Raw genomic sequence first — 15064 nt, forward strand, 5'->3', positions numbered from 1 at the left:
CAACGGCTGTTCCTCACTTCCTGATCCACAACAAACATTCAGGATCATGTGACTGCAAACAACTCATGACGGAGCACACGTGTTCCCACCAAAAGATCTTTGTTTAAACTGTTCATAATCATGTTGTCATGATTTTGGTTGGTATGCGCAATTCTAATTTTAACAATCTCAGAGCAGACAAACCCTTGGGACCCCCATGAAACCTGTCGCTGCCCACCAGGCTGGCACAAGCCGTATAGGGGATTCTGGATTAAGCTGTGGTAGAGCACTATTAAATTAAACGTCAGCAACCCCTAAATGATTACATTCAAGGGTTAAGGGCTAAAATCCAACCAGATTTTTTAAAAACATGACAGAAACTGTGCAAATGTTTTGTCTGTTTCTTTCCAGCCATCATGCTGAACTGCCTTTGTTGTCCATTCATCTATTTTCTACACTGCTTATCCTGTTCGGGGTTGCGGGGGGTCTGGAGCCTAGCTGTCAATAGCAGAACCTTTAGTGCTGAGACAGACCACTACTGAAAGCTAGTTATACCCAGATGTATCAAATTTGGTGGGCAGATGCAGCTTGGAGAGATCTACAAAAGACCCTGTAGGCTATGACTCTACCGCCAACAGGAAATTGGTCATTTTGAATAAATTACCTAAAATCGGGGTACTTTGGGCCATTTTCCATGGGTCACACTTGATCAAACTAGTTTTGTTCAGTTTCTACAAAAACTGCAACAGACTCCTTCATGCCATCTGAGTTGCATAACCCCAGAATTTTGAACTGCAACAACATAAGTATAAAGAAAATTAGATAAGTACCTCTTTTGGAAGTTGCAAAAATAGAAGCCCTAGACACTTAATATTAAGTGATTTCTTGTTTTCTAATCAACAAAATTTGCATGCAAACTCTACTCAAACTATGAGTACAATTAAGTAAGTAGTAAGTACATAAAACGATGTTTCAATACCACAGCAACACTAATAGAAGTGATAAGAACCCAATATAAGGTGATTTATTGTGTTTAATTAACAAAAATACCCAATCATATTGTCCAGATTGCAGAATTTTAAATCTGGTATTTAAATTTGATCTTATGATGCTAATTACTGCATGTTATTGTGCCTGCATCAATATCACAGCAATGAAAACAAAAGTCCCAGGCACCCAAAACTGTGTCATTGCTGAGTTGCAAAATTGCGAGTAAAACTGCAAGTAAACTCCTGCAATTGTCATCTAATTGCACCCATATGTTAACCATTAATTTGCGCTCTGTCTCTTTCTCTGTGGAAAGGTTTTGGTTAAAATTACAGAATATCAGTGGATTTTTGTCAAGCTTACTTTATTGACATAAAGATCGATGTATCAAAAATTCTGGCCATCTTAGCCATCTTACGCAACGATATTACTAAGTTTTCGATGATAACTTTCAGCACCGCTGTGTTCCTACAAGGATCCACGCCTTACTTTGATATTTAGGATTTATTCCTGAGAACTTTGCGAAAAACTAGGCTCATTTTATTTTGGTAGAACAACCTTTAAAGTGGTAAAATGTCGACTTAAGAGGATGCATATGGCCATGTAGCTACAAGAGCGAATCAGAAATTAGCTCTCAGCAACTTAGAAAGGTCAACCGCTGTGGAAAAAAATGCACATTCTCATGTGATGTTCAGTGTTAGATAGTATTTTAAGGTGGTAAATTAAGCTAGTTTACCTCTCGCTGACGAGCACCACGTCTGCATCGCTCCACTGTTTGAACACACACGGCAGGATCCTCCTGAAGGCGAGGAAGAGACCGGGGAAAACTACGGCGCCACAAGCTAAAACTTGCAACATCCTGCCGGTATTTTCCTCTAAAGCTGCCCGGCGACCTGACCGTCTCTCCTCCAAGGCTTTCTCCCGTTTATGAGCGGCGTACAGGCATTTTCGTGAGGCCGGGGGTCGGTGTTTTTTCACCGGGAACCGTCCACCATCCACACGCAAACACTGCTGAGGCTCAGCAGCAGCACCACTGTGACGAGTTAAGGACGAGGAAACTATCACGAGTTTCCAAGGCGACCTTCAAAATAAAAGTCTGCTTCCGGCGGCGGATTAATTGAAACGCATCCGGTGAGAGGGCTCACAAAGCAAGATAGTGAAGATGGTTTTACATAACCACATGTATAAAAACTCATTAAAACATTCCCCAATTTTATGAGATGAAGAATGATGGCAATCTTAACCTACATTAACTTAAATTACAAAACTGCCCTCTTACGGCCGGCACAAAAAATTAAATAAATCAAAAAATAGAAAGCTTATGTTCATATAAAAGTATTAATCTATTAGCTGAAATAATCATGTTTACAGTTTAGTTAAAACGGTATTAATAGCCCGTTTCTGTATTGGTTTACACTCAGGAGAGGAGTTTTTTTTTGTTTTGTTTTGTTTTTTCTTAAACTGGTCTAGACAGTGGTGGACTCAAAGGGGGGCAGGGGGGCAATGCCCCCCTTGGTGCCCTGATGATTAAACAAAAACAACAACAACAGAAGATAGAAATCAAAACTCTGCAGAAATGTCTTCTTGGATGCCCATATGGTTCATTAAGCATGATGAAGAGCCTTTCATTGGTGCCTTTTCAGGACACAAAACATGCCCTTACAATGGGCAATACTATGTGCTAGAGTGCCCTCCAAGGTGCATTCCAGTAGATATGACTTGATAAAGTTCCCTCAAGGGCAGTAGTTCCCAAAGTAGGGGTTACAACCCCCCAGGCAGCCTGAGAGACTGTGAGGGGGTTGCCATGCCTTAAAAAAAAGCAAAGAATGTTTTTAGATGAATCCGAATGGTATATTTTACTCATATTTTTACATTATTTTTTTATATTTACCAGGAGAAAAAATAAGATTAAAAATCTCCTTTTCAAGAGTGTCCTGGCCACGACAGACAGCAGCACAGTCAAATTACAAAATTACAGGAAAACAATGAGCAGCCATACAAATAAAATATCAAACACCACCTTGATACAAAAAATGTGCATAATGTCAGTTAAATGTAAAATAAAAAATGGTTGTTTGGCGAGATCTATGCTGCAACCAACATAGTGTTTTAAAAATCTTTCAAATGTATGTCTAAGCATGACTACTCTTGAATGTGAATGGTTGTGTTTAATTACACTTTAACCACCTTCAGGTGCAGAGGGGGTCCATGGTCTGGGACTGTTATTTTGGGGGTTGTGGGCTGAAAAGTGTTGGAATGCCTGCACCAGGGCGTCATTGGGCAAACAGTGATTATTTGCCCTACCCTGACCAAGTCCCTTAAAATACTGTTCACTGTTTCACTGCCAACATGCATTTATGATGACGTTCTTGTGCCCTGGTGCCCCTCTTTGTACATATGCTCTTTATTTTTTTGCCCCTGCCCCCCAAACATCCTAAGTACACCACTGTGTTCGATCTAACAGACAGTGGGTCCAGCGGTGTGGTGGTGCCAGGAGAGACGTGGGTATGCTCTTGATTCATGCCCCACATTTTTTATGCAGCCCATCCAGCATCTTATAAACAACCTGTGCTTTAAACAAATGCTTGTGAGACCATGTTGCATGTTTAGTTCACCTCATAATTCTTTTTCTGAGCCTGGCTGGTGGCAGAGAATAATGGTTGCTTGAGCTCAATTCACATCAGAAAGTAATGGACCGTTGGATTCCTTCTCCAGTTATTTCAATTATTTGGCAGCAGAAGACACGTTGCCTTACAGCGATGAGCAAACCTGTAGTGGCTCTACCATCCAACCAAAAGGTTACAGTTACAGTGGTTGGACAGCTTTGTATACCTTGTAGAGAAACCCAGCACCTGTACTTGAGAAAAACTCAAGACATTGCCAATTTAATAACCTTTAAGGAGTGTTCAAGCACCCTCAGATTTCTTGCAGAGAAATATTTGGAGAATTGATGAAAACTTTGCAGATATCTCAAATTTAATTTTGAGCTACTGCACAGATTGATAATGCTAGACAAAATGAAGACTTGTTATTCCCCAGCACCGAGTAAGATGTTAGGTAACTTCGAGCTGTGTGAATGTTTTGGGATTGGGTAAATGGGCTAAATTTATTTTTTCTTCTTTATGCCACTATGTCACGATTATAAGGTAACAAAATTCTAAATGAGGATGGAATAAATAGCTGAAGAGTCAAAGGAGGATGTATTATTTTTGCTGAGTTAGGATTTTTAATTGACAGAAATTTCATTTTATCGTTGGTATTCCAGAAAAATGATACAATGTTGCATGCAACATGAATTCAGAGCTTTGTTTTTGCATGCATATTGGTCTTAAAATATGGAGGTATAATTTCCAATAATGATGGGTGGTTGAAAAAGTAATATAAACATGAAAATGCCACACAGCAAAAAGTGCCCTTTGGCATGCCCCTTTGGTACATTAAACATAAATGATGTACTCTCACTAATGTCTTCCTAAAATTCTTCCTAAATTTGTCCTCAAGATCTTAAAAAAAATCTTGGGCGGAGTCATAAAGCTGTTCATAAAGTGATGAATTGTTTTTGCACTGGAAATTGATGAACGCAATGTGATCATAAAGATAGAAGCTTGTCTCCTTTAACAGACTTTGCATAAAGAAACGTCCTTTTTATGCTCGTATAAAGGCATGTGACTGAAGGGTTTTGTGCAAACAGAGAAACACAGGGTCAAACTGAGCCATCAGGAATGCCTAAAACTGAAATATGAAACAGTTGTGCTGGACTCCAACTGTAAAAAACACTTAGATGGTTCTAAAGAGGATGTAGTGCTGATGGAAAACTTATAGAGGCTGATTTATCATATGATATTTAATGTCAGTAGTGGAGATACTCTACAGACAGATGCATGTAGATTGGATAATCACACTCAATCAGAACATGCTGTAAATAAAAAAACTGTAAAGCATGCTGTAGTGAGACAACACCACACCATGTGAATAAGTTAAATCTGGAGAAAAGCAGTGAAAACAGGAGAGAGATCATGTGGACTATGGGACAGATTTGTTGTTAAAATAGGCGTCAAAGAAAGCTAAGCCCCCCTCAGACCCACTTGGAAAAAGTACACATCATTTGAAATTGTTTTCATTGACAAAATCCCAACATAACAGACCTATATAAACTCGTTCTTGACTCAAGATCTATGTCCAAACTATCCATTATTATTACAGTGCATTAGAACAAAAAGACTCTTGGAAAAAAGAAAGACCAATGTCAAAAAGAAAAAAATCAGGTTTAAAAGTTATTTCATAAAGAAAACAGACATTTTTATGACTTTAAAACCAGTAAATGTCCCTGAACCCCAGATAAGAATTTTTAAGATTATAAAGCCCAAAAGTCAAAATCTGACCACTGTTTGTTTTCAGTTTGGTTTCTTGTACTTTTTTGACTTTACACTATTGTAAAATTAGGATTTGAAAAACTTAAACTTAAAAAAATGGAGTTTCTATGGTCAATTTAAGGGTGTTTTAAATTCTAAAATTTTGATTTTTCTGGTAAATTCTGGACTTTGAAACACTGTAATGTTGTAAATATAAGACTTTATTATCTCAAAAATTTAGATTTTTTTTTCAAAACAAATTTTTGACCTTTTTGATTAGAAATCTACAGATTCTCCTTACATTTTAATCTTTTAGGTTTGCCCCTATTGTACATTAGGTTTGTAATCATGTTTTTTTTTTGTTTTTTTAAATGAACATCTAATTTTGACAATGTCAGAGCAGACAGGGTCCCGTGCCCCCCTTGAAATCAGGTCGTTTTTACACCTGATAGTCTGGGGGACTCGGTCCATTTTGGAACGGAAATTGCAACAATGTTGCACTTTCCTTTGGTTTGGTTTGCATTCATACTGCTCTTCGTTAAACGGACCAAACCGTCTGAACACCTACAACATCTGCCCGCTAGGGGCGCTGTCGTCACAAACGGCGACCAAGAAGAAAAGCCGGTGTAGAAGAAGACGAAGTGGGGCGATCCAGCTCCTTCCACCGGTCTTTTTTCCACATAAGCAATAACAAAAAAAACACAGAATTTACGCTGTCTTGGGGTTTCTGCTCTTGTATTGGGCCATAAGGAGCAGCCAGCGATATGATGAGCTGTCCACCATGTCGTACTTTACATGAGACAAATAAATAAGCACGGACTATGACATGTTGCCATGGCTACACAGACGCCAAGCGAGGTAGCGACATGTATTTGAGTGTATTAAATCACATATAAATCCTTATATCATTACACTTTATGCCACTTCCTGTCTTTGGTTCACAAGTTGCTCCACTTTGCTTTCACACCTCAAACGAACTGCACCAGGGGTCGGTTAGAAGCGGACCGAGACCCCCTGTTTTCAAGCGGACCAGAGTCCGCTTATTTGGTCTGCCCAAGAGTTCGTGTGAGCTTTCACACGACTCCAAACGAACCGGACTATCCGGGAAAATGGACCAGAGTTCGTTTAAAGTGGACTAAACAGCTCCGGTGTGAATGCGCTCTCCAACCTGGGGTCTGGGGACCCCAGGTTGGGAACCACTGGTCTAGAAAACCATATGAGAAGATTTCAAGAACAAATTTCGTCATGGGAGTGCATTTTGTGAACACAAACACAAGTAGCCACATAAACAGTGGCCTAAATCCTGTCATTATGTTGATATTTAGCATTTAAAACATTAAAAAATTGACACTGATACACCTATCAGTGATTTTGATACAGATTAATGTACAGATCTATTTCTTGTACAAAGAAGCTTATATAAAAAATCATATCTTGAATCAGAAAGGCCTTTGGCACAACTTAAAGGTTGTTGCTCTAAGTAGCTTATCTATATTTTGTGGAACAATGTTTGAGAATGAGCTATTATGTACAATGAGATATTGTGGAAGTATAATGTGACCTGTTATAGTTCATGGAAAAGAGATGGGATTAAATACGTCTGTACTTCTTCCCACTCCTTTTTGAACATGTAACCTTGATCTTTACGTGTCTTTGTCATTTTTTTGTTTCATCTCTCTTTCTTCAAAGTCTGTATGTGTCTTTGGAAGGTATATGACTATTTTTTTTATTGTTTTGCTTTTACATGTTCGAAATAAACTTCACTTAAAAAAAAAAAAAGGAAAAAAAAGGTAATTAAGTCTAGTTTATTAGACTTTATATGCCACGTTTTGAGTCAAAGTCCAGTATGAAGCTCTAGAGTCTTCCATGACTCACACCAACAGTGTGTAAGAGCCTTTTCCTCCCTGATAATCTGTAATTAACCCATAAGTAAGATCCAACTGGAGCTATCATCCACACCCCTGGAATATTTCCTTATGTTTCGTTATTGTGAAAGCACACACTATTAGAGCTTAGGTTTCAATTCCTCTTAAAAGATAGGGGGCAGTAAAAGCTGCGTGGGGGAATCCTGGCTTACCAGAGACACTTTATCACACTGTTAACTTTGTTTGAGGATGGGCTGGCGCCTTATCACTGTTTCTCGGACGTCCTCAAAATCGTCGGCTGATAAAGAATGTAAAGCCATGACAGTCGTTCATCAGATTTGTGGTCTTTTGTTTAACTGTGAGTGATTCAGTGTCCTCGTCACTGTGAATGGAACAGGGGAACTCTTCATTTCTGCAGGACTGGCTTAAACTGTTAAGGATTTACAGTTTTTTAAGAGTGGAAAGAAAATGCTGCAGATAAAGATGCATTTAACAGCGACATAAAGGGTAAAAAAGATGAGATTACAACATACAAGGCTGCCAAAGGGGGGATAAGGGGGAGAGCTTTCTGGGGCACAGCCCATGGAGAGCCCATGGAGGTCAGCAAGACCATGATCAACTGTAAAGTTAAACTGTATAATTTTACATACTTATGACTCTTATGCAAGCCACATATATTTGTATTAGTCTATTTATGCCATAATATACAGCCTTCTCAAAAACATGTACCCATTTTCTTAAAAAATGGTTAAAAGTAGCCAAAATGGGCAGAAAAAGTAGCGAAACGGATCAAAAGTGGCAAAAATGTGTTCAAAATGGCCAAAATTGTTAACAGAGGCAAAAACTGGCATGAAAGATAATTAAAATAAGCCACAAGTGCAAAAAAATTGGTTTAAAGTGGCCAAATATGCATAGGAAATTGAAATGGGTGAAATTAGGCAAAGATTGGCACAAAGAGCAGTGAAAAGAATCTAACAGTGGCAAAAATGGGTCAACAGAGGCAATAATGGGTGGAAAGTGACAAAAATTGGTTAAAACTGGCAAAAAATGGCTGGAAAATTACAGAAATGGGATGTAACGGCAGTGAAATGGGATCACGACGTGACAAAATGGGTAAATTGGCAAACATGGGCTGAAAAGGTGTTGAAATGGGATTTTTAAAATAGCAGAAATGTGTTGAAAGTGGCAATAATTGGTTAACAGAGGCAAACATTTGCAGAAAAAATGACGTAAAGAGGTTGCAAGTAGAAAAAAATGGGTTTAAAGTAAAGTCTGCTCAATACTTTGTATGTTTTATGTTTCTGAAGCAGAGTTTTAAAACCAAACAATACCGGCTAGCATAATGAAAACGCTGTTTAAGACACAATTCCAGTCAACCCAGCAACAGGCAGAGGTGGAGCTGAGGCTGCCAAAACCATCCTGACACGCAGCTACTGTATAACCTCATGCCCAGTACCAAATAACTTACCATTTTTAGCATTAAAAGGAATAAAACACAAATTATTTTGAAAAAATATGACATGCGCACTGTATCATTAAATACATGAGCTATTCAGATGTATATTTTTCCTCAAACCAGACTACAAACATGATAATACCTGCTTTAACAGCAAGCATTTTAATATGGGTGCTAACAGGACTTCCAGGGCTTTTGAAGGCAGCCTCTAGTGCAGTGGTTCTCAGCTGTTCCAGCCTCAGGACCCACAGATATCTTTGCCAAAAAATTGGGACCCATATTTCCCAAAAATTTCAACAATGCATGTTTAGTAAATAAAAATGTTGAACTTAAGATCTTGGAGAAACTGAATTTATGATAGAAAAAGACAGGACAAAAATGGCAACCCTCTTTCACCATGATAACATATAAATTTTAGCCGATTTTCCAGAGATCTTGTGAAATTACTTCAATATCTTGGTAAAGCATCATTTTTATTGCAAGAAAAGGAGATAAATGAGTCTAAACACTGATTACCATTTATCACAATAAAACAGAGTAAAATAAAAGGTATGGATGCATGTTCATCATAGACTTTTGCCACCATTTACTTCCAGACACACATTCACGACCCACTGAAAACTGCTCCGTGACCCACTTTTGGGTCCAGACCCACCAGTTGAGAACCACTGCTCTAGTGGATACCCAAGGAACTGCAGTTTGGCTTCAGTACTAGAGGTCGCTGCTTTGATTGCACAGAAAGTGCTGCTCAGTTTCTGAGACTCATGTAAGCTACAGTTAAGTTTCAATTTTCAGCAACTGATTCTTGGGAGGATGCCTCATTAAAGTTAATTATCCTCTTTCCTTTGTAGATTTATTACCCTCCTCGAATCGTGTATGAAGTCACAATTTCAAACATTGAACATAACTCTTTCATACACTCCGAAGAAGATGATAATATACTTACGTAATTCTTTAAGCAACTGGACTTTGGTAACATTACAACAGACCTCACAGAAAAATCCATTGTCAAGGATAAAACCTTTGCTTCTGACTTGTTCTATGCTTTTAATATTAGATTATTTTTACAGTTTAAGAAATAATTCAGTAATTCTGACACATTATTCAACTAACTGGTAATAATCCATCCATCCATCCATCCATCCATCCATCTGTCCATCCATCCATCCATCTATCCATCCATCCAACTCCTCAGTGGGGATCCCAAGGATTCCCTAGACTGGATGGAATAAATAATCTCTCATACAAGCTCTGGGTCTTCCCTTAGGTGTGTGTCCAGTTGGACATGCCTGGAAGACCTCCAGAGAGGCACCAAGCTCAAAAGTGAGGACTAGGATGTAGATGGACTAGTGCTTTGCCTTTTGGCTCAACTTCCTCCTCACCACAACAGTCCAGTACAACACCTACAGTTCTGGTAGTGCTGCAACAACCCGCCTTTCAATCTTATATCCAGACAACTTTCCTACATGTTGGATCCCCCCCCCCCCACCCCCCCCAGAGCCAAACCTGAATGGGAAGAGGGACTCATTGGCAAGCATATTTTTGGCTGGGCTTTTATCCATGAGGCAACATGCAGCTGCTTGCTTGTAGGCTTGCTACCTGCAGGGTGGTTAGGCATGGGAGTTGGGTAACTAGCGCACAGAGAAGCAGGCAAAGGTGGTGGCCTCGGTGTGCTGATCCCTGTTGGTGAAGACTGGCTCTGCACTGATAACTACTGAACAAAATGGCCTGTTTTGATGCTTGGATATCTTTCGTTCGCCCTTTTTATTGACATCACGTGTTGAAGACTGTGATTTCAAAATTGTTTTATTCATCTTGTTTTTATGATTCCTTACTTGCTGGATTTGTTCTTTTAATTCCGGGAAAGCACTTTCAAACAGGAGTAAGCAGAAGGACTATATGACTAAAGATCATTATTGTTGTGCTGTACCTTGACCAAGACGTGACAAGAAGATGTGATGTGGTGCATCAAATTAAAACTGATGCCAAGTTATTGCCATTAATAAATCAATAAAACCCACCGCGATATCAGAATTTCTTTTATATCAAACCAATTAACCCATCCTAGTGTTGGCCAAAGGAGAAGCAAGGATCATCGAAATATACTCAATTTTCACTGATACAACGTTAATGTTAAGGATATGTTACAGAATGATTTTTTGAGGGTGGCAATGAAAGAGAACAGTCAAGATTTACACCTAAGAGCTTTATGGTAGACCTGTATCCTGGAACTTCAGATTTTGTTTTTTGTTGGTGAGCAGGGATGCCTTGTGGAGGGTTCTTGGGCTCTTTTGGATCCAACGTTTGCTAGTAATTGTACAGAGAAATGTGGTGGTTCCATCTCTGACTGATTCTGGGGTGAGGCAAGTGAGTCTTAGTCCCTAGGCTCTTCATTAGATTTATGGACTGGATGATGGGTTAGGTACCAGGGGCAGTGAGCTGTAGAGTGTCATTTGGCGATGTCCAGATTACTGATCTGAGCTTTGCTGATGATGCTGTGATCCTTGAAGAGACTGTAGATGCCCTTGTGGTCTTGACTTACTGAGTGTGGGGCTAAGATGTTGGGCATGTGTGGTTCCTGGGTCAAAACAAAGATCCAGGCATTTGGGGATGCCTTGGACCTGCCATGGAGTCTGTGTCTGTGGCTGCTGAGAGTGTGAAGGTTGAAGAGCAGTTCACCTACTTTGGCAGCGTTATCCATCAATCCACTAACTGCAAGGCTGAGATCAACCGCAGACTTGGACTTGGTGTCAGTGATTTTATACATTTAACTCTTTCTTCTTTTGTCGTGTTTCATCCAGATGATTTATTCATTTGACCTACATGACTTCCTGAAACAGCTCTACAGCCTATTATTACCACTTTTAGTACCTTTGACCAAAGTGTAACACCATAAAAGAAGGCATGACATGGTACCAAAACAAAACCATTACAACTCATAATCTTCAAAAAGCCAGTAAAATTGTGTGTGTGAAGTAGGTGTCATGGAAATAAGTCATACTTTATTAATCCCTAAAGGGAAATTCACTCTATTGTTATATAGTCTACACAAACATAGGCTGAATTACATGCAAATACACAAACATGGACATGCACTAATGGAGAGATGTCAGAGTGATGGCCTTACTGCCCTTGTTGGAGCGCTGCCCTAGCTCTTGGGGGTTCAGTGCCTTGCTCAAGGGCACTTTGGTAGTGCTCTGGAAGTGTCCTGGCACTCTCCAGCTACCAGGCCAAGGTCCAGATATAGTCTGACCGGGACTTGAACTGGCCAGACCGACTCCCAGCCAAAGTCCTTCCAGACTGAGCTACTGCTGCCCCACTATGCTCAGTATTCACTAATGAATCAACATATTGAATGCCAGGCCTTCTTTTATTGGACACTGTAAATTATGTGGTTCCAAAAGTCCAAGAAGAGTTGAAAACTAAAGCTTTTACTTGGAATAGTCTACAGAATGAAATTAAACTGCAAATCTCTCCCTGAATGTTACTTGGTAAGAAGCATTAAAAGCCATTTTCCAAAAATATATAACATTTATTAAAAGTGACCTGGTATTGGCATGATCAGGTAATGCCTGGTTGCTGTAGCATGCTCAGACACTGCAAAAGGGAAAAGTTCCTTAATGTCCAGTTTGATTTCTATATCACATAACGACCTAGACCTTAGACCTCATCCCAACAAATGACGGTTGCTGTGTACATTTTGACGTCTGGACTTTGAGAGGGGGTTGTTTTTGTTGCTGGTTGGGGAAAGTTGGCAGCCATAACTCATCCACATGCAGTTTCCATGAAGCCGAAAAGCTGCTTTGCTATGGTGACAGTCTGTTTTCAGATAGAGTTTGCTTCACGGACCACCAAGCAGAGCGAACAACAGAGGGACACTCTGAGATCACCTTGTTCAACCTGGACGTTTCACCTGTTAAGTCAGCTTTTATTTCTGCAGTTTTGAGGTGTAAGTCAGGTAATTTAGCTGGTGCTGCAGATTAATGGACAACCCAGCTGAAAAGAGCAACAGCACTTGAAACAAGACTGCAGTTCTCTGTAAGTATTTTAAACTTTATATTTTGGACAAGACAGATCCTGATATTCTCAATCCTTGGGCTTTAAAGGCTGCCAAAGTAGAGGAGATTACACATTTTTGCAAGTCATCAAAACATATCAAATGAAAAGAAGGGGTTTTCTATAATTATCATTTTGGTGCCCTAATCATCAAATCAAATTCACCTCCACAAACACAAATCCATCAGTATCTGTATTAGTTTCCAGTGTTTGGATTTGCCACACTATTCCATATCTACGGTGGCTGGTAGGTCTCTCAGGAATGCTTATCAGAGACATTTTGCATAAACAGAAAACAGCTACGGTGCCTATAAAAATAATCACCCCCTTGGATTTTTTACCCTTTAATTAATTTTATAACTCAGCCATGGTCAATATAATTTGGCCTTTTTGACAAAAAAAGGAAAGAAAAAAACTCTTTAATTTCAACTAAACAAATGTATGTGGTGTAAAATAAGTGACTGCATAAATATCCACTTCCTTCAAGTCAGTATTTAGTAGATGCACTTTCAGCTGTAATCACAGCACTGAGTCTGTGTGGATATCTGTAAACTACAACTGTGCTCCAATCTTCTTTGTAAAAACTGCTTATGCTCTGTCAGGTTGCACGAGGTTCAGACATGAACTCTCTATTAAACTGAGATCGGGGCTTTGATTCTGCCACTCCAGAACATTCTCCTTGTTGTCTTTAAACCATTCCTGTGTAGCCATGGCTCTGTTTGGGTCATTGTCTTGCTGGGAGATAAATCTTCCCTTAATGGCATAGTTTTCTGACAGACTGGATAAGATTATCCCCCAGGATTTTCCTATATTTTTGTGCATTTATTTTACCCTCTACCACTCATTTACAAGTCCTCTGGGGCTGGCTGCTGAGAAGCATCCCCACAGCATCATGCTGCCACCACTGTGCTTCACAGTGAGGATGCAGGGTTGTGTCTCCCCGACATAGGGTCCTGTCTGATGACCAAAAAGCACCATTTTGGTCTCACCAGACCAAAGAACTTTTGTCCTCTTGACCCTGGAGTCTCCCATAAGCCTTTTGGCAAACTTAAGTCAAGATTTAATACGAATTTTCTTTTACAGAGTTTCTCTTTGCCACTCTCGCATAAAGCTTTGACTGGTGAAGAACCCCAGCAACAGTTTTTGGATGCAGTATCTCTCATCTCAGCTGCTGAAGCTTCTAACTCCTTCAGAGTGGTCATGGGTGTCTTAGTGGCCTCTCTCACTAGTCTCAGGCCTGATCTAGACAGATTTACACTTGTGCCATTTTCCTTCCATTTCTCGATGATGGATTTAACAGAACTCCAAGGATGTTCAGTGCTTTGGAAATTTTTGTATCCATCCCCTGATTTTTCCTTTTCCATAACCTTTCTCTGAGTTTCTTAGAGTGTTTTTTTGTCTTCATGGTGTAATGGTAGCCAGAATTACTGACTAACCAGCGACCTTGCTGGCACTAGTGTCGTTATACTTAAACCACTTGAGACACTAGCACCGATTGGCTGGACCTCTGTTGAGTTAGGTCAATCACTTTAAAGAAGGGTGAATATTTATGCAGTCACTTATTTTGCACTATATATAATTACTATATATAAATGGACATTACTTTGTAGAAATCTGTTTTCATTTTGACATTAGAGAGTTTATATTGTAGTTCTGTGTGTAAAAAAGCCACATTATATTGACAATAATTGGTTCATAAATGCAATAAAAGGGTAAAACATCCAAGCGGGTGAACATTTTTATAGGCAAATAATTCATGCAAAAGCAGCCCCGACCAAGCACTGAGTTCATAAATGTGCAGAATTTTCCTGAGGGTTGACATGTCTGCATTACAAATCCTTTTTTAAATGGGGTTTTGTGATATTCTAATATTTTGCGATGGTGTTTTTTTTTTCTTGAGCTGTAAGCTGTATTCATCAAGATGAAAACAAAACAGTCTTTGTTTTCTGATTAAAGCCATTGTGTTGATATTTTTTGAGAAAGAGTGCAGCAGCTGAGACACTAACATGCTAAAACTCTTGTTTAGTAATCTCACATCATGCTGCTCCTCCTTATTTGTTTGCCCACTCTCAATCATGCACAGCTTCTACTGCATAACAGGGAGAAAAAACAGCATGTACTTCCTGATCAATGTCTCCTGGATGCGCTGCAGTGAGTGAGCCATAAAAACAAAGATATAGCCCTATGGTAGGTATAAATAAACCTATCAGCATCAATATATGCAATGACTTCCTGGTTAAACAGTGATGTTTGACAGCACAAATGCACACGTTCATCACAGATGGGAGGGCTGGAGGTGGTGGGGTGGTGTTAGTGTGATAAAACAGCCATAAAAGAAAAATTCCTGGTCTTACAGTAAAGAAGCAAAT

At 39.4% G+C, this 15064-nt stretch overlaps 1 protein-coding gene across 1 annotated transcript in view; it reads right to left on the reverse strand.

Moving 5' to 3' along the window:
* tlcd3a (TLC domain containing 3A) overlaps positions 1 to 1983 on the reverse strand; it is a 51019-nt gene extending 49036 nt beyond the window's left edge. Inside the window, exon 1 of the mRNA XM_041800952.1 lies at positions 1703 to 1983. Within this exon, the coding sequence (XP_041656886.1) occupies positions 1703 to 1824 (122 nt within the window). The 5' untranslated portion in view covers positions 1825 to 1983. The remainder of the gene's footprint in view (positions 1 to 1702) is intronic.
* Between the last annotated feature and the right edge of the window lie 13081 nt (positions 1984 to 15064).

Source organism: Cheilinus undulatus, linkage group 12 (assembly GCF_018320785.1).
Source record: "Cheilinus undulatus linkage group 12, ASM1832078v1, whole genome shotgun sequence".
NCBI classification, from domain to species: domain Eukaryota; kingdom Metazoa; phylum Chordata; class Actinopteri; order Labriformes; family Labridae; genus Cheilinus; species Cheilinus undulatus.